This window comes from Anneissia japonica, unplaced genomic scaffold (assembly GCF_011630105.1).
Source record: "Anneissia japonica isolate Jap-2015-1 unplaced genomic scaffold, ASM1163010v1 scaffold287833_len2544123_cov190, whole genome shotgun sequence".
Classification (NCBI taxonomy): Eukaryota; Metazoa; Echinodermata; class Crinoidea; order Comatulida; family Comatulidae; genus Anneissia; species Anneissia japonica.
The window spans coordinates 41,791-61,539 of NW_022757233.1; the positions used below are offsets into that span (position 1 = coordinate 41,791).

Consider the following 19,749-nt stretch of genomic DNA (forward strand, 5'->3'; position numbering starts at 1 on the left):
GATTAAAAATATCAGAACCGAGTTAGAGAAACTCATTAAAAAGAAGGTTATTGTACTTTCAGAAGTAGACCCTAAGAGTATTTCTTCCAATACTTTTATAAGGGAGAAAAAATAAAAGGTCATTTAGGTTGATATTGAACCTGAAAAATTTAAATAAACACATAGTGTACCGCCACTTTAAGATGGAAACGCTACAAACAGCAATAGCATTAATGAGCAAAAATTGCTATATGGCCTCAATAGACTATAAAGATGCCTATTACACAATTCCAGTACATGAGGATTTCCAAAAATACCCCCAGTTCAAATTTGAAGGGCAGGTATACAAGTATAATGCTCTTCCCAATGGCCTAGCATCAGTCCCAAGAGAGTTTACAAAAATAACTCAGCCAATGTATTCCCTGTCTCTTATACACATCTAGATGTGTATAAGAGACAGGTGCAATTGGCCGGTAGTTATTACTAGAAGTGATATCACCAGACTTGGTTTTCACAATGGGGACAAGTACAACTTTTGCAAGATTCTCAGCTACAAACCCATGGGCGATCATTGAGTTAAAACAAAAACTAAGCAAAATGTGAACCCTGTCACTAGCGTAACGCAAATGTTCAGCAGCAAGATTATCTAAACCAGCTGACTTACCTAAGGATAGTTTCTTAATACACTCTTTGACTTTGTCAGCAGATATGACAGTAGCAGTGACATCAGAGATGTTTGCATCAATATAACTTTTTACAGTCTGTTTACACCCATCATTTTTCACACAGTTAAAAATTTTGCTATAATGATCGAACCATAAATTACATATGTCTTCCTCTCCACTAACACCATCAATGGTGCAGGACAGAGGAGTTTTAGATGAATTAACATTGTTAACATTTTTCCAAAAATTGTTGTAATCATTGTTACCTAAAGATGAAGCCATAGCATCTGATCTTAACATATCCTCATTGCGCTGAAGCAGTGAAAACATTCAAAGTTTGAATTCCACAAATTAGAACAAATAATAGTCAGAACATCAAAAAGTATAAAGAAAATTCAATTAAAAATGTTTAAGAAACAAATGTTTAATTAGATTTAATGTTATAGTCTTGTATTGTTTTATGTTTAATGAATGTTTAATTAGATTCCTTCAAGCAAGGTTTCAGAATTATAGCTTAGGCTGCCCTATGTACTGCTTGTGAATTTCTATGTATCCATTCAATTCAATTGTTTATTTCACTTGCAAAGCATCATACATTATACATATATAAACATGTGGTGTAACCAGTAAAGCAGAACTTTTATTGTAAACATGGCATAAGTCCTGTATACTTACTGTATGATCTCCGAGACCTAATAGGATTTCCTGATGCTCATTTATTTTTAATTTTTTGTTCACAAATCATCTACCTACATGTCGAGCATCGAGTAAATTCAATCAATCGATCAATAACAAAATGAAAAAATAGCTGATTTTGTTTTTGATGTAACTGCCAATTTCACAAAGAATTGTTGCAGTGATCGAATGTAAATCAGTAAATTGGCAAGTGTGATTTGATGCAGCATTCATTGAAGATGTCACTAACATCTGTTGTGCTTTCTTAGGCAGCAACAATTCCTCTTCTTATGACCCATAAGGATGTGGCAGCCGAAGCGGTATGTATACCATATTTAAAGCATATTTAATTTATTTTTATTTGATAGTTTTTTTTTTTCATAAAAGGATGATTTGTACAACATTAGCAAAGGGCCCTCACCAAAGGTTCAACAATAGAAACAAACATCAAATTTACATAGCTTAAAATATAAATATCTAAAACAGATATATTATTCCAACCTTTGTGACAATTTTAAATGCAATCAATATCAATCAATAAAAGTGTAAAGAAATATACACACAACTGTCCTTCCCTTCCCTATGGACACATGCTAACTATTACAACATAATTAGGACTTACAATGTATTTTATCAAAAAACAAAGATAATGTAAGAAGTATATTTTTCATCTAGGTTACAGGAAGCGGGAAAACATTGGCATTTCTCATTCCAGTTTTAGAAGTCTTACTCAGAAAGGAAGGACCACTGAAGAAGATGGAGGTAAGTAAATTGAAACAAATCAAGCAATCAACAAATTAACAATGCATTTCATAATATCATGGTCTTTATGTAGTGTTATGGATATGAGTTTTTCAGTGGTAAAATGTTGAGGTAGGATCTTGTTGGGGAACAGGGGTAAAATCTGTTGGGAGTGAGGTGGATCATCTGAAGCTGAAGAATATTCAGTTGTGATTTAAACATTTCATTTATAGATTTCATTTCATTTCAGATATAAATTTTATTGATAAGCCTATTTTACTTGAATATTTTATGCTAATTTTTGTATATGTTTTCATTGGCATCGGAGAGCCACTAGACAGTGGTTTAGTTCACTTTTTGGCAATCCTCTCCGGCCAACTGAGTTTTGTTTTTTCCTCTCTGTTACCTTGTGTTTGTCAATTTTAATGTTTTGGATGGAATCAGTGAAATAAAACATCAGTGTAGGTTTCAAATTTTTTTCATTTCTATAGCCGCCACTCCATGTCAGTTATTCACAATTCAAGCAATCTAGCTTAAATGGGATGATACTAGTATAGGTAAAAAAATTGAAGAGCTTAACTGCTTCTGTGGGCTGCATGTGACAAAGCCACATTAATGAATGTGTAGGATTTGGAGTGCACTAGTTCATGGCCTACAAATTGGGATTAATTAATGTTCAGCTTTTTTCAAAATTTGCTCATGGCATCTATGTATGTGATGCATGTGATTAAGCCGCATTAATCAACGTGTAGGATTTGGACTGCACTAGTTCTGCATTGTGGACAAATTGAGGTTAATAAGCTTACAGTATTTCAAAATTTGCTCATCGCAGGCTATTTTTGCAGTGAATAAGATTTTTAGGATATGACATTTTTATTACTTTATTTACTAATAGTTGATAATTGTTTGTTTCCGTCTCTAGTAGATAGATACTACAAACTGCGATGTTCTGACAAGTGGTATGTATTTTGTCTTTCAGGTTGGATGCGTGATCTTAACGCCGACTCGTGAACTTGCTGTCCAGATCAACGAGGTGTTGCAGAACTTCACATCCAATCTTCCTCAGTTCTCTCAGATGTTGATAATCGGTGGTAACAAACCATCTGCTGACCTCCAACATCTTGAAACTCACGGGTATGTTGATTGCATCAGACCTCCACAACTGGGCAGTAGTGGTGCCAGGGTGTGTTCAGGGGGCATACTAACCTTCACACATTTTGTCTTTGGTTCCCCACCTTGGTAGAAGTGTGGGATTGCACCAGAGCAGAGGTGGATGGTTGAACCTCAGGCCCGTAAGCGGGTTGGGGGGGGGGGTGCGATGGGCGACACATCCCCCCAAATCACCAAAGGTCCACAATTTCCAGGGTAGATTCAAAACTCACCCTCGCACATTCTAAAAATCCATCCACTAAACTTCCTTGACTAGTCAGAGCAGTTTCCAACTAGGACCGCCTCTACAGTAGTTCTTCGTAAAAGCAAAGACTTTTGACTGTTTATATAAGCTTTTTGATGAATTTCAGTGTTTTCCCAGACGCTTTAGTGTCATGGTCCACCCCGTACGAACTCATCTTCCCTCTAGGTTTCACTAAAATCATCTGTAGTCTCACTTGGAAATCATCTTAATACAGCAGGCACCGATTTAGATCTTCACACCGTTCGCCATGGCGATTATCAGAGCAAGAAATTTATAGTACACAAAGGGACATCAAAAACAATATGTTATTAATTGTCTGGACAAATGTCCATCCACAGCAGCAGCAGCAGTGATGAAGGAATCATGATGATGACATTTTCCTGTATATGTGCTTCTAGACTCTGTGCTGTATTATTTTCGGTGGTGGGGCCTCTTTTACCCCGCCCCCACCCTAAATTTGTCAAAGTTATTTTAAAATGAGAAAATTATATTCAAAATTTTACCTCAGCCCAAAGGTGTTATGGATAGCCCTCAATCTGTGAAAGTTCTTCCCTTGCGCCCTCTACTCCAAATTCCTAGATTCGCCACTTACAGTGGCATATTCAAGGAGGCCCAGGCATCCCGTCCCCCCTAATTTTTCAAAATAAAAAAAATGGGGAAAAAAGAAAATGATATTTAAAAATTGTATGACAGTGCAAATTTCATAATTTTCGTCCCTCAGCCCCAACCAGGGTGGGGCTGAGGTGGTAGACCCTCCATCTTTCAAAGTCCCTCCATGGCTCCCTCTTCAAATTCCTGAATCCACGACTGAAAACTGCTTTTCCTGAAGTCAATTAAATAAGATCGCAAGTTATAAAAAATGCCTGAGCTCTGCCCCTTGATCTCATCAGGTTATCCCCACCCCCAGGTGGCTTCACTGGAACCATTTTGGTCCACTCTCTACATACCATTTGCTTTCTACAGAAATTAGTATGTTTTGGTGACAATTCAATTGAGAGTGTAATTGTGAGGGTCATTTTAATTTCAGATGACCTAAATACCTCTAAAAACTTATCAATGGATCTAAATGAAGAATGGTTCAATAAAGACATCATTAAATTTTGGTGATGATCTGGAGTTGGGTGTGGATATGAGGACCATTCAATGAAATTTTTGGATCTTACTAATTCAATTCTAATTTCACACGTGCCCATATAATCAAAATAGTAGAGGCGGATCAATGTGAATGATTGAACTAACTTACAGACTTTAATTTAATTCTTTTTTTGCAGTGCTAATATTATCATAGCAACGCCTGGAAGATTTGAAGACTTGCTACAGAGACGCAAGTCACCTTGTGACCTTACTGCTATGCTCAGATCTCTAGAGGTGTTAATTTTGGATGAGGCTGATAGATTGTTGGACATGGGCTTTGAAGCAAGGTATTGAGAGTAGAACTGGTATCACCATTATATTTGTCATGTCATCATCACCATAACCAATTTTGTTTATATGAAAGCTGTTCAAGGAGCTTTTATCTTTGGTCATTAGATATAAAAATTAGTCAAAAATAACATGCAACCTGCTCCACACCCTGTGGAGTGTTCTTATGTGTTCGTGTAATTTAGCATTCAGTAGTTTTTTGCCCAAGGAGACAAGAATATGACAAGTGTAATCTCAGTTTAATTTGAATAGCCAAGAGGTAGACATATCACATTGAAAATAAAGAAATGACAGATGAAATAAGAAAAATAAATTATATATGTATGTATGTACTGTGTGTATGTATGTGGGATTAGTTTTTTAGGGCTGATATATTTCAACAATTATGTTTTCCAGATTGTTTGTTTAATACAAAGTATCATGTCATTGTCATATCCTAGTTTATTTTTGGATTGTATTATGCTTCATACTTGTTGTAACAGGATTGAGAAGCTATTTAAATGTTTCATAAAAAAATACTCCTTATGATATAATATGATATATGACACCCTATATTGATGATGTACCAGGCATGAGCAAACCGCTTGCCCGACGCCCGGGACAATTGTTTTTTATGGTCGGACAACAAAAATTTTAGGGACCACTTGTCCATTGACAAGCACTTTTAGAATAGGCTACTTCACCATGTAATGCGTAATGATTTCACAGTACCTATAAAAAGTCAGACTCTTGACAATACGCAGCATGCAGTATCTTATTAACAAATTGTCGGCGCACAAAGAGATATCAAACAGAAAACTGACTAGGCCATGGTTACGGACCACACTGTGTGCATCAACTTTGAGTCGCCAACACTCCCGCGATTTATGGACGGTTTAAAAGAAAAAACGTGCAACCTGCTCCACACCCTGTGGAGTGTTCTTATGTGTTCGTGTAATTTAGCACTACCATATTCAGTTCAAGCCATTGACCTCCTACCAGGTACCCATTTATATGCCTGGATGAAGAGAGGGGAATGTAGTTTTTAGCCCAAAGAGACAAGAATATGACAAGCGTGGGTCTCAAACCACATATTTATTGTTTTTTCCCACCAGTAGCTGGAAAAAACATTGTTTTTATTCTGTTTTTTTTTTTCTTTTTAATCATTTTTCCGATCTTTTTGCACTGGGTTTTTCTGTCCGGCACTTTGGTCACTTTTGGTCTGAAACCCATGACCACACGATTGAAAGTCCAAAGCATTAACTGCTGGGCCACACAGCTTGAATTGTCACTATCAACATCTTCTTCACTATTATCAGGGGGCGGATCCAGTAGAAGGCCACGGGGACACGTGCCCCCACCCCCATTTTCATTTTGCCACTACTTCAAGGGAGCTGGTTATCGCACCAGCCATCAACTCTAATGTTTTTCCACTTTTGCATTGGACCCCTCAACTTTCTTTCTTCAAATCTGTGTGACAGTGCGGCAGACTTTCCCAGCTGGAATGATGTCGGTGTTGTTGATCATCCTGCAATGAATATATATATGTATATGTATATATTTGTATATGTATGTATGTCCCTGATGGAAAGTCCAATTTTCCCGACGGCAAAGTAGTCGGGAACGGGAGGAGCGGCCAACACAACTTTAAAAATTTCAATATTTCATATTAATGTTATGTTCTACTCACTTATCTATTCTGAAACTGTTGTGCGCCCCCCTCCCCCAATTTGAAAAATTGTGGCCCTGCCCCTGATTATCGTCATAACATTATCTTCATTATTACTACTATTACTTATATTGCAACAATGATAATTAATGATAGTGATAATAAAGATGATATGATGACAATGGTAATATTTATGCTCACCATCAATCATCACATCATCATCATTACCATCAAAATCATATCATCTTCATTATTACTTTATTCTGTACATAGTTTGAGTACATAGTTTGAGTACATAGTTATTACTTTATTCTGTACATAGTTTGAGTACATTTTAAGTAAAAATTAAGAAATGATTTAAGTAAGTTTTGTTTTGACCATGCTGTTTTTTATGTATTCTGTTCTGTAAGTGGAGGGCTCCCTGCTGTCGGTTGTGTATTAAAGTATATGAAATAAAATTACTATCATCATCTAATCTAATACTTTTTTTGCCTAAAGTATAAACACAATTTTAGGTCACCTTCCTAAGCAGAGACGTACTGGTTTGTTTTCTGCGACACAAACAGATAAAGTGGAATCGCTCATACGTGCAGGATTGCGCAATCCAGTCCGCATCACTGTCAAGCAAAAGACAAATAAAACATCGGTAAATAAAAATGTCAATACTGAGAAAGTATTTAATTTTAGCTAAGAAATAGTTCAAAATAACCTGTTTGTGTTGAGTTAATAAAACATTAACAATAAAATTCAGTATTTCAATTGAATTTCTAACATTTTATGTTTAAGTTAAGAGTAGAGGTAATGCCAGTGGGTGGGCCTAAGGTGCCAGGCTCACCGTTGGAGAGAGCTGGCCACATGTCGGGGAGCCCAGCACAATAGTTTGGAGTAAAAATCCCTAAATTGTCAGAGCTTCTGGGGGCTTCGCACTCTGGAATTTCTTGAATGGGTTCCTGGCTGCCACTGGCCCCACCTCCTTCCATTCTAGTTGGGGATATCGGTCGAAAAAATGTGTTAAGTGTTGGAAAGTTTCTTAAACTATGATACAAATACAGGTACAAATAATTATTTTTATATTATTTATTTTTGTTTAGAAAGACCAAAGAACTCCATCTACTCTAAGAAATTATTACACGGTAAGTAAAATTTCATTATTTTTGTATACTGTTGTTGTTATGAGATACAGTATGTTGTTATAATGTAATGTTGAATTTATATACATCCTTATAAAATTAGCAGATCACATAAACAAAACCAAAAATATTCATGCTCCCTGCAATCTTTAACTGTTAATAACCTTTTACTACTTAGATTTGTGAATGTGACCAGAAATTTAACTTTCTTGTTGGATTTTTAAGGAAATTTAAGGTAATTATTGTTTTTAACTGACAGGGGTGTAGCTGACTATAGCTACTGTCTGTATCCAATTCAATATACAGAATGGGGTTAGAGGGCATCCTCATTTCGCTGGTTCAATGTTATTGCCGCTTGTATTTTAGCTAGTGGGCTGAAATGGCAGTTGCTGTAGTGCAATGTCATTTAAGTCATTGGTGTGGTGTGCATCTAGTCCACTTAAGCCTGGCACACACTGTTTCAGCAGCCAACATGTTTCCATGACACACAGTGGATTATTAATGGATTGACATTACGTCTGGCAAGCACTTACAGAGAGAATGGCCTCCCTGTGCGCCATGTGCACTTACTAAAAAGCGGTTAAATAATTTGTATCATGATACAAATAATAGACCGAATCAGACCGAATCACCAAAACAAAGCTGCTATAGTGGGTATTACATCAAAACAAACTGCTAGGTAGCAGTTTTTCACACAGATTTTGACAGTTTTAAACTCCTCAAATTTGTTATTTGTACATATTATCGTAAACTAACTTGTCGAAAAGCCTTGGTAAATATTCCTTTAATAAACGTCAGAAGTTTGACCCGTTAGATTGAAATGGAGTGAAAGAAACAAATGGAAAATTTGAACATTTTTGCATAGCCTTGTCGCGTGAACACTGGCCTAGCCTTAGACTGGAGAGTCATACCAGGTCCTGACTCACTGGTCATTGTAGTCAAAAGAAACATCTTATTCTACAATTCAACAAAATTTAAGTTTGTTCAATAGTTTAAATATTTCATACAGAAATGACTTGGGGGCAACATTTAAGCTGAATATGTAACTCTAATCAACAGCGATCACCTTGGTCAGCTCTGGATGCAGTGACTCCTGTGAGCGATGGGCCTTGTCCCTCCAGAAGGCCTCTCAAAACTCTTCATATTTTTAGTCTGAATGGAAATTTAAATCAAATCAACCTTAATCTCATGAATCCATGAATCACTCAAAATGTATGTGGCAAAAACAAGCCAATCCAGTTACTCGTCGCAAATTGTGTTTCAGAGAAAATGGCCAAAACATGCTGGAATGTCAAATTTTAAAAAATCTATTTTATTGCACTAAATTAACCTTTATATATCTTTACATCATTCTATGCTGTTATTTCCCCATTCAATGTTAAAACAACACTTTTTAAGGATTTTATGATAGTTTCTGTATGAGAAATGTCTGAAATCATAAACTTTGAAGGCTGGTTTCTCATATATTGTTCTTTAAACAGCTGTATGTTTAAACGCTTGTAACTTCATAAGGAAATGTCCGATTTGAATGATTGTTTTACCATTTTATAGCTATTATTTTACTCTTTAATTCTATTAATAACTCAAAATCAAATTTTGCGACGAGTGACTGGTTTGGCTTGTCTTTGCTACATACGTTGTTATAAAAAGTACACTAACTTCATTACATTCCAAACAATTTAGTATATACCACTTTCAAGTCATTAGCAACTTCAATACCCACTTGGCCAAATTTTGGTGACGTCATCTTTAATGACTAATTTGGTTTATATGCAAACATTTAGTCTGTACATAAATACATAGTAAGAAGGTACTGTAATGGTGTTGAATGAGAACTTGAAAAACCACTTTTCCTTATTGTATATCCAGCATTTAAAACACATGGTGTTCTTTAGCACGTGTGCGGAAGTGGAATACTTTGGAAAAGCTCTTGAAATTTTAGTAAAAAACACAAGTGTACTATCACTACATGGGAAGATGAAAGGCAAACGCAGTGCAGTCTTTGCAGACTTCCGAAAGTTAGAAAGGTACAGCTTACTTTTTGAAAAATGGGGTGTTTTTACTAAATAATATTTTTGCTTTGATTATTTGATGCATATCACTTTTTGATCCATATTTTAAAAAATGTAATTAATGTTTATGTTATTAATATAGTTAAATAATAATTATTGTGAATTAATATAGCGCATAATGTGAAGACATCTATGCGCTTTTACAGCCAGAAGTGAGATAAAATATTTAACGATTCACCTAATAAATACATGAATAGAAAACTATATAAATATTATCTTGATTTATTTATTTAAAAATAGTCATTTTGAGTTTCTTCATCAGTTTAATTATGTGTTCATTCGTGATTTGTGAATGAACTCAAATGCCATTTTCCATAAAATATTAAAATTTTATATTTTTTGTTAAGTGATAATACTTTATTAATTTCAGTGGTGTTTTGATCTGTACTGATGTAATGGCGCGAGGGGTTGATATCCCAGAAGTCAACTGGGTTTTACAGTTTGATCCACCCAATAATGCAAGGTAAATCACTTTTAAAAATATTATTTGAGAAATACAAAAGTATGAAATATTGAAAGAACTCTCTATAATACTTTATGGATATATTGAAAATATAAATTGGACACTAAAGAAATATTATCATACGTTTGTGTTAATGAAATGTGGGGTCCCAAGTTTGAAGACGTCCTTTCCGGGGGAAATCTGGTTAAATAAGATTTCTTACACATCTAATTTCATTTTGCTGCACATAGTGTTACCTATAGGCACTGACCTCATTGAGACAATTGATTATGGCTATGTTCTCACACGGCAGCTAACGGTTAGTAAGATCCGGATCCTAACCGTTAGCTGTCGTGCGTCCATGCGAGAAAATCCCAATCCGGATACCAACAATATAATGATCAAATCACTGGCCAATAAGAAACTGGAAATTGTAAATGCGTACGTGTGATTGGTTGATGATAGAAACGCCCTCAACTTGCTAACCGATAGCGCTTGCTAACCGTTAGAGTTAGGATACCGTTAACGGTTAGCGCTAACCGATCGGGCGTTCTCACGCAGGTGCTAACGGTTAGCGCTAACGGTTAGCTCCCGATCCGAATGCTAGGGCTCTCGTGAGAACCAGGCTAATAATTCAGTGAAAACATGCAAATATTATGAATTTGCGGGAGATAGGTTATTGTCCAGGAGATTCTGGCTTGCGGGAGTCTGGGAGGTTGTACCGATTTCAGAGAGATTCCTGTGAGTTGCGCGAGACTTAAATCCCTTGTTGAAAATGTGATTACTCAAGAACATACTATCATAAAGTGTAATCTGTTTATATCAGTTGTTTATAAATGTGGTTTTTTTTTTTCTTTTCTCTTTCTTTCGTGGTGAAATTCTCTTGTGTTCTGAATTTATAATTCATAACATAGATACTTTCTACATTTTAGTTACATGTTTTGTTCTTGCCTATTTAGTTTGTCAGAACCACTTGTATCATTTATGTAAGGAACATTTTGTTCAGTCTCATTTTCCCCCTTTTGAACCTCTCTGTCCCTCTTCATTTTTCTTTCTAAATAAGATAAAAAAAACTTGTGCCCTATTGATACAAAACTTGTCCCCTAATAATACATATAACACATAGCCTAACATAATTATTAATAAGGCATTGCTCAAAACCTGTCTTTTTATTACTACACATTTACTGTAGTACATTTCTTTTTGTGTTTGAAAGTGCCTTTGTTCATCGGTGCGGAAGAACAGCAAGGATAGGCAACACAGGAAATGCGTTAATATTCCTACTACCGACAGAGGATACATATGTGGACTTTATTCAAATAAATCAAAAGGTAAGCATAAATTATGGCTAATAAATTATGGAAAATAAGTTATGGTAATAAAGTGAAATTAAAGACGACCTCTTAAGAATTTACATTGATATTTGAATTTTATGAATTTTCTCTATGAGATAAGATCACTTTAGCACCATGCACTCAAGTACAGCTTACACAAAATAGTTACTGGTATACTTTGAATCAGTCACTAACAATGTCATCAAATTCTTGCCTGTTGGGCTTTACTGAGGGAGGTTGTGTTTGTGCCAGCGTACATTCTGCTTTACTGTTTCCAAGTCATTTTGTTGATTTTTCTGTATAAAATATGATCAGTGGTCATTTATATAGTGCCTTCCACATTAAAAACCATCTCAAGGCGCTTTTAAACCACTAAAAAAACAACCATAAATTATTTGATGAACGGGCGCAACAGCTAAGGGTAGGAAGGTGTGCACCCTCGCTTTAAGATGGCATCACCATCACTACCGTGTGTCTACAATATTAGACAAAATAAATGTTACTGGAGTGTGGGTTAAGACGTTTTGAGTACGATGATAATGGTCCTGAAGAGTTTATGTGACCATCTTATTACCTAGTTACTGTACTGATTTTCCATCTGTATCTTTCATTCTATTTTAAATCCAAATGTGTCAAAGTTATCTTGGATAAAATTAGGAACATTTACCAATGATACAGAAAGAGTGAGGAGTTTCACAAAAGCCAAATTGTAGGTTATTTTATCATCATTATTTATTTAGGTCAGCATTTTCTATCTTACGAAGTGTTACTGACCATCACACCATGATGACATCCTATGTTCCACTTTTTCCTATCTTGAGCATCCTCCTCATTTAGACCAACTTTACAGCTTTCTTTCTTCACCATATCTTTCCATGTAAGCTTTGGTCTTCCTCTTATACCATCCACTTCCAGATTCCATGCTCTTTTCACATGTTCATCATCTTCCCTTCTCAGCACTCATCCATCTAAATCCACTTCTCTTTACCACTTCTACGATAGTTCTTCCAGACCCAACCTAACCATGAGCTCATTTGTATTTTTTATCGGACAGTTTCACACCACACATCCTCCGAATCATGGCTCTTTCAGTTCTCCTCAAATGTTTTTGTGTTATGTGGAAGAAATGTGTACATGGATATTAATGAGACCTCTTTAGTTAAAATATATGCTTGACTTTTTTTCTTCATTTCTATCTACATTTAGTTGATGCCTCATCTATGAAGATCTTGAGAACGGATATTTTAGGTTTATTTCAGTCATCTTATTGACCTAATTGCTTAGTCTTCATACTTTCTTTTTAGGTTCCCCTCCAGGAATATCAAGAGGCTTCCAATATAGAAATTGTTGATGTACTGCCAAGGTTACGGAAAATAGCGGAACATGATCGGTAAGCTATATTTCATATTCAATTTAATCTCAAAGTAAAAAGCATTTTGATAAATTAAAAATGCTCTCAAATTATTTGATCAGAAAATTGTGGTACTATGAATAGTGCACTTTCATACGTTCTAACCTAAGTGATGGAAATCGAGAGAGTTCAATATGGTATATTGCTAGGGAAAATGTAGGTGTTTATACTTTAAAATGGCTGGAAAGTACATTTCTGCGTATATTGAAAAAGTGTAAAACACCTCACTTTTTCGCGACCTAGCACAGCGACTATATCTGACTGGAAATAGGACCTGCCTTCTGATCGTAGTCTCTCTCACACTATCACGACGTAGCTGCGATCATATGTCGTAGAATGACCCCAGCATAAACATTTACCTTGGCTTATTTAATATCCATAAAACACCTTGTGTCATTTATTGGTGAAAATTAATGATGGACACTAAAATAGCTAACAAGCTGTGAATAATTAAGGAGAAATATTATTCATTTTAGTTAACTAATGTAAAACATAACCAGATGAATTTGTTCGTTGAACCTATAAATAGATTATAAACAGTTAACAAGCACATGGTCAGGACATGGGTAGAGCAACTATGATCAGACTGATGACCAGTACCGACCACAATAAATAAACTCCGCAACCATCAACGACCCTGTACCCTGTGACACTATCAAGTCCTAGCCATGACTGCACTACTAAAAAACGTAGCTTATGTAATATTGGGATGGTGTCTGGCGAGGGATAGCAGGGGCGGATCCAGAATTTTTCAAGCGGGGTGGGGGCACAACATATTCATAATAGATAAGTGAGAGCTCTAATTTCAATGTATGCCTTGAAATTTCAAAATTTAGTGGCAAACCGGGGGGACATGTGCCCCTCCATGCCCCCTACTGGATCCGTCCCTGGATAGTTTTTACACTAGTTACATGACTATAAATAATAAATGTTTTTACTTTTCCATTGATTTACTAAAGCGGCCAAATCTCATTTCTCCTTGTTAAGATTATGACAATCAAGTTTATCTTATCCAAGTGTACTCCTTGACAGTTTTTTGGTAATTTTTGCATTGTATGTATTATTTTTTTCTATTACATTCCTTTCAGCTTTTTTCAATACCTTACTCATATGTGGCAAAGACAAGCCAAACCAGTCACTCGTTGCAAAAATCGATTTTTGAGTTATTAATACAGTGTTAGAGAGTAAAATAATCGATTTTGAGTTATTAATACAGTGTTAAAGAGTAAAATAATAGCTATAAAATGGTAAAAAAATCATTGAAATCCTTATGAAGTTACAAGCGTTTAACCACACAGCTGTTTAAAGAACAATATATGAGAAATTAACCATCAAAGTTTATGATTTCAGGCATTTCTCATGCAGAAACTATCTTTAAATCCTTAAAAATTATTGTTTTAACATTGAAAATGGGGAAAATAACAGCATAGAATGATGTGTAGATATATAAAGGGTAGTTTAGTGCAATAAAATGGATTTTTTAAAATTTGACATTCCAACATGTTTTTGCCATTTTCTCTGAAACACGATTTGCGACGAGTGACTGGTTTGGCTTGTCTTTGCCACATATGTTGTTTTTGGTTATAGGGTATTATAAAATATATAACTAAATAAGATTAAAATAATATGTTGAACATTCATATTCTACCTGAGTAGAATTAAATTTATAATAAAGTATGTTGCTCAAGGACGAGTGATTACATATGAAAGCAGTACTTTGATTTAATGGCTAAAGCCATTTAATACAACCAGAGCCTAATGATGTTGTGTCTGCTATTTTCAATTACTATCCCACGTAACTCAATTACTGGTGAAAGGAGTTAAAGTCACCTTAGAAATCCACTCGTTATTATATCATTTGTATTGCAGCAAATAAGTACTCATCTCGATGCGCTTTTTGAATCAAGTAGGTCAATCCAATGATTATTATCAGGAATTGCAAAGTGAAAACATGCTTAAGTTTCAAGTTACATATAGTTACTTGACCGAGTGTCAAATTACATTATAGCCAACCGTTAAGTGCTGAGTTCTTTATTCAGGGTGGTGCTAGAAAACGCATGTGTGCAGAGTTTTTATAAATCTATAGAATTTTTGAAATTATATTTGGCTTGACATTAGTAAGTTTTGGTACCTCTTGCAGAATTATTTAAGAAAAATTATGATTTTTGCTTGATTTAACCCAAGTCATTAGAATTCAAAGGTTGGCACATTAACATCAAAATCACAGCTCAATTTTTTTGTAGTTAATATTAATATTCTTCCATCATTTTACAAGACAATATTTTATTCATATTCAGCATCATAAAATTATAAATATTAAAATCTTTTATGGATGCTGGACAATACCATCGTATTAGACATTTAAGTATGCAAGTTCATTTATATTCATTAAAATTAAACTATAAAAAATATAAATAATGTATTTCCCATTAGATAGTATAACATATAGTATTCTTCAGACTTTGAGAATGATTAAATATAGCAGTTCACAAATTAAAAAAATTAAAAATCTGTACAATTTGTAGTTGTTGGTATCTAAATTTAAGATGTATAGATGTTTTTATGTTCATTCAAATTAAGTAATAAACCACAATAAATTATGCGTTTCCCATTAGATAGCAGAAAATATAAGGTAGTATTCAATATACATTATGAAAGCTAATAGAAATAAACTGGTTAGAAAATTGAAAAATTATTAAAATCTGTTATTCTATACAATTTGTAGTTCTTTGTATGATAATAGGATGCATAATATCATTATTGATAGTGTATTATGATTGCGGGTTGTAAAGCCATGGGCAATAAAAAGTGACGTAGTTCTTGAGTGTCTGTTGTACTTAATCAAACACCTAAGGCTATGCTATTGATTCTCCAAATGCATTCTGGTACTTAAATTTTTGAAACTGAGTCAATTTGCTCATCGTGAACAACACAACATTCTCAGTAGTCAAAATGATTTTGAAACATCAGGTTGTACATATAATTTAAGGAAAATTATGACTGAAACGATTTATCAATATCTTTGTCGGACCAAAATACTTCAGTTTTAGTTTATTTAAATGAATCACACAGTCTGAATTGCATTTAAACTAATGCATACATAGATATTTTTTTCTGTGAGAGGTCAATTAATTTTGGAATAGGCTGAAGATGGTTTTAAATAGCACTGAAGCAAGTGGATTTGGTACCGTAGTTTATTACACGGTATCTGTTATCACAGCTGTTGTGACGTTTATCGGGAACACTATATTTCTGGTAGCACTTTTGAAGACTAAAACGCTGCAAGTGAAAACTAATATTCTGGTTGGTAACTTAGCTGTCGTTGATATAGTTAGCAGCTTTTTGGTCATTCTAGTTACCGTTATGTATTACACCCAACCGTTCATCGTCTCCATGCAGCTAACATTAATATGGCTGTGCATATTGAATCTATCCCCTTGTACCATTCTTGCAATTGCAGTTGACAGATTCCTTGCAGTTGTGCATTCACCATTGACGTACAAGCGATATCCACATCCATGGAAGTATGTATTGGCGGTTATTCTTATGTGGTCTTTAACACTAGTCTTGGTGATTGGGTCCATTGTAGCTGCGCACTTAGGAAACAGTGCATTTTTAAATGCTATTTTAATTGTCACAACAGTTTTCATTGTGGTTGGGGCTGTCAGCCTGTCTGCCGTTGCTTTTTTCTACAGAAAAATTTTCAAAACTCTAATGGCAGTTCAGTCACAAGTGATAAAAAAACATTCGCCATTGTCTCTGTGTTTCACTGGTAGAAGAAACGAGAATAGGAACTTAAAGCTTGTTATCTCTTTCACAATTCGCCTTGTCATTACTTACCTGCTGTGGCTACCTTTTTTGATTGGTAAATCAGTGAAGTTAATCCGTCACAAGGATTTATTCTTCAGTGGTAGTGATGTTAGCGAAGGCATTATCTGTGACATTGTTCCCTGTGAGGCATCGATCACCGCGATTTGGTTGATAGTTGATGGCACGATCAATCCTTGGATATACTGGACAAGACATCAAAAGTATCGTATTGCTATGAAGTCAGCTTTGTGCTTTAGAAGTTCAGCCTCAAATGTTGGTGACATATTATCAAGTGACAAACTGTAGTTGATTAAATGACTATTATCTGTGACATTGTTCTCTGATTTGGTTGATAGTTGATGGCACAAATCAATCCTTGGATATACTGGACAAAACATAAAATGCATTGTGTTGCCATGAAGTCAGCTTTGTGCTTTAGAAAAACAGCCACAAATGTTGCTGACATAACATCTTTAATAACATTAATCATGAAGGAAATATAATTTCCTCCATGCATTAAATAACAGTTGATACTTATTGAATATTTTTTTTAATTTAAAGAGAAATACTATATATACTGTCTCTTATACACATCTAGATGTGTATGGGTTGAAAACGAATACTAAGTAATTTCAAAGAAATTAGAAATAACATATTGTATTAGAGAAAGTTTTAAGACTGGAACCATGTATTAGGAAACCATGAATATGTTGGTACATAGTACTTTACGTGCATTATTAGTTTCCTATTTCTTTATTATGAACAATCCTCATCTACTTATTAGAATCTGTGTCTCAAGTGGATGTCAGTGTTTTGATTGGTCTGAAACAGATCAATTATTGTTCATGTCAGAAAGACATGGTTAGGATATAATCAAAACAATCCATTTCTAATTTTAAACACAAGTGCCATGAATTGCTGAAATACATCATTGTCAAATTTTTTAATGTTTAACCTGAGATATTGACAAGTGGACATGTTTCATATTGTCTACTGTATTATGATCATCAGTCTTGTCACTGTTTATACTTTCGAAGACAACTGAAGCAAGGTTGATTAGTACCAGTGTGAGGTAATAATCATTTTTAATATCTTGGTCTTGTAGTTAAAGAGCAAATTTTGAAAGGCAATCCAAGTAGCTATAAAACTCATATGAACAACACACTGGCTCACAGGTACATGATACAGCAGGACTGATGTTAAGTCTGCAGCAATTCCAGCAAATAAGCTATTGATTTGGCTTGTACTCAATCCAGAAAGTAAAGTGCAAACTTAGTAACTGTTGATTTGGTTAGCTACTGTAACTACTATTCCAGCAAGTCTTGGTTTGTCTAATACTATGTTGATCCAGCAAGTCCGTACAGTTTCATCAAGTAACCTATTGGTTGAACTGTTGTTTTATTACGTCGTGATCTTGTGGTCCAGCGTGAATACTATTTGTTCAGCAAGTGATCTACTAGTCTACCTAGTACTGGTCCCAGTTAGTACAGCAACAGATCTTCTTCAGCAGTGATCTACTAGTGGGACATGTTATCTTCTGCTCCCAAGACCAGTCCATCTTTTAACCTACAGTATAAATGAGCGTTACAGTCCTATACTTTCAATTATAAGAGTTGTTTTGTAGAATCTCATCTAAGTTTTGTACTGTAGATATTAATATAGGATTTTTGCTTTGACTTTGTAACTTGGTTTAAAAAAATTAATCAAATAGTTCATTATTGTATGTGCATGTATCTTCTAATGATACTTAGATGAAGTTGATGAATTACATGTCATGTAAATCCTTCTGAAAGTTCATAGTCTATCTCATTTGCATGATATAAATATTCTCAACTTTCGTTGGTGGCATTGATTTTGTAGTTTTAAGTCAATTAATTATGTACCTGTATATCTAAAATAATATTTACTAAAGTAAAATGTATGCTATTTTGAATCTTTTTTTTTATTGTAAGAATATTGTAATAACATAATACTTTAACAGTAGAATTACTGAAAAGAAATGGCTAACAATAACTCTTGTGAAGAAGACAAAGAGAAGTTGTTATTTTCATTACATATTCTTGGAATATTAATTTCCCTTGTTCTTTCAATGTGCGCCATTTTCCTTAACTTGCTTGTTCTCTACGCTGTTTCCGTCGCAAAACATCTGAAAACAAAAACAAACACTCTATATATATATCTGCTTGCTGTTGAGCTGTCTACTGGTGTTATGTTCTTCGTTTTATGCATCATTGTAAATTTTGTTGGCGTCAACTTCAGTGTCATATTAATTTTACAAGCATTCTTCAGCGCTGGACAATTTTTGAGCTTGATGGGTCTTCTTTATATGACTGTAGATCGATACTTTGCAGTTGTCCACCCTCTGACCTACAACACCTGCATTTGCCGGGAACGGTACATGTACATTTGTCTAATTACATTTGCAGTAGTAGTTGTAACCGTTACCGTTATAATTGTGTTATACATTTATGATGCTATTAGAATTTCAGAAGTAAATAATATCTTTGAAAGTATTTTCCTTTCCATTGCTATAGCCATACTGATGGTTGTGACATTGATGTACATTAGGATCTTTAGGCACGTTCGTTTGCAGGAAAAACGATTAACAGAGCACAGCAATCGGATGCGCATTTTACTGAGCAAGCAGCTTGCTAAGACTTTTGTATTGAGTATTTCTATCTATTACATATGCTTTATTCCGTTCATTGTTTTAAACATAATGACTGATCTAAAACTGAAAATTAAACGGTTTACATATGTTGATTATCTTCAGGTTGTTGTTATGCACCTTTGTCTTTTACGAGCAATATCCACTCCCATCTGCTGGTGGTACCGTTTGCCTCCGTACAAAAAGGCTATCAATGATATAATTAATCGCAAACATTTTTTCCACAAGAAAATTGATCCTACTACTACTACTAGCACGTAGGAACAGTTTAATTTGAATAGCCAAGAGGTAGACATATCACAATGAAAAGAAATGAAATAAGAAAAATAAATTATATA

The 19,749-nt window shown here is 34.6% G+C and overlaps 2 protein-coding genes across 5 annotated transcripts in view; both read left to right on the plus strand.

Annotated features, from left to right (window-relative positions):
* Nucleotides 1-19,749, plus strand: part of LOC117124537 (ATP-dependent RNA helicase DDX55-like) — a 24,760-nt gene that overhangs the window by 1,944 nt on the left and 3,067 nt on the right. For 2 of the 4 annotated variants that reach the window (XM_033270796.1, XM_033270795.1), the window contains exons 2-12: nucleotides 1,589-1,639; nucleotides 1,995-2,081; nucleotides 3,040-3,194; nucleotides 4,746-4,895; nucleotides 7,043-7,190; nucleotides 7,636-7,677; nucleotides 7,853-7,909; nucleotides 9,544-9,701; nucleotides 10,117-10,209; nucleotides 11,405-11,519; nucleotides 12,827-12,912. In XM_033270796.1, coding sequence (XP_033126687.1) covers nucleotides 1,589-1,639; nucleotides 1,995-2,081; nucleotides 3,040-3,194; nucleotides 4,746-4,895; nucleotides 7,043-7,190; nucleotides 7,636-7,677; nucleotides 7,853-7,909; nucleotides 9,544-9,701; nucleotides 10,117-10,209; nucleotides 11,405-11,519; nucleotides 12,827-12,912 — 1,142 coding nt within the window. Of the gene's footprint in view, nucleotides 1-1,588; nucleotides 1,640-1,994; nucleotides 2,082-3,039; nucleotides 3,195-4,745; nucleotides 4,896-7,042; nucleotides 7,191-7,635; nucleotides 7,678-7,852; nucleotides 7,910-9,543; nucleotides 9,702-10,116; nucleotides 10,210-11,404; nucleotides 11,520-12,826; nucleotides 12,913-13,462; nucleotides 13,485-13,920; nucleotides 13,960-19,749 lie in introns of those variants that run through there. The other 2 variants (XM_033270793.1, XM_033270794.1) reach the window with 2 other exon arrangements.
* On the plus strand, nucleotides 15,892-17,259 carry LOC117124538 (octopamine receptor 2-like). The gene has a single exon (XM_033270797.1). The coding sequence runs from the start codon at nucleotides 16,084-16,086 to the stop codon at nucleotides 17,047-17,049; it is 966 nt and encodes a 321-aa protein (XP_033126688.1). The 5' UTR covers nucleotides 15,892-16,083; the 3' UTR covers nucleotides 17,050-17,259.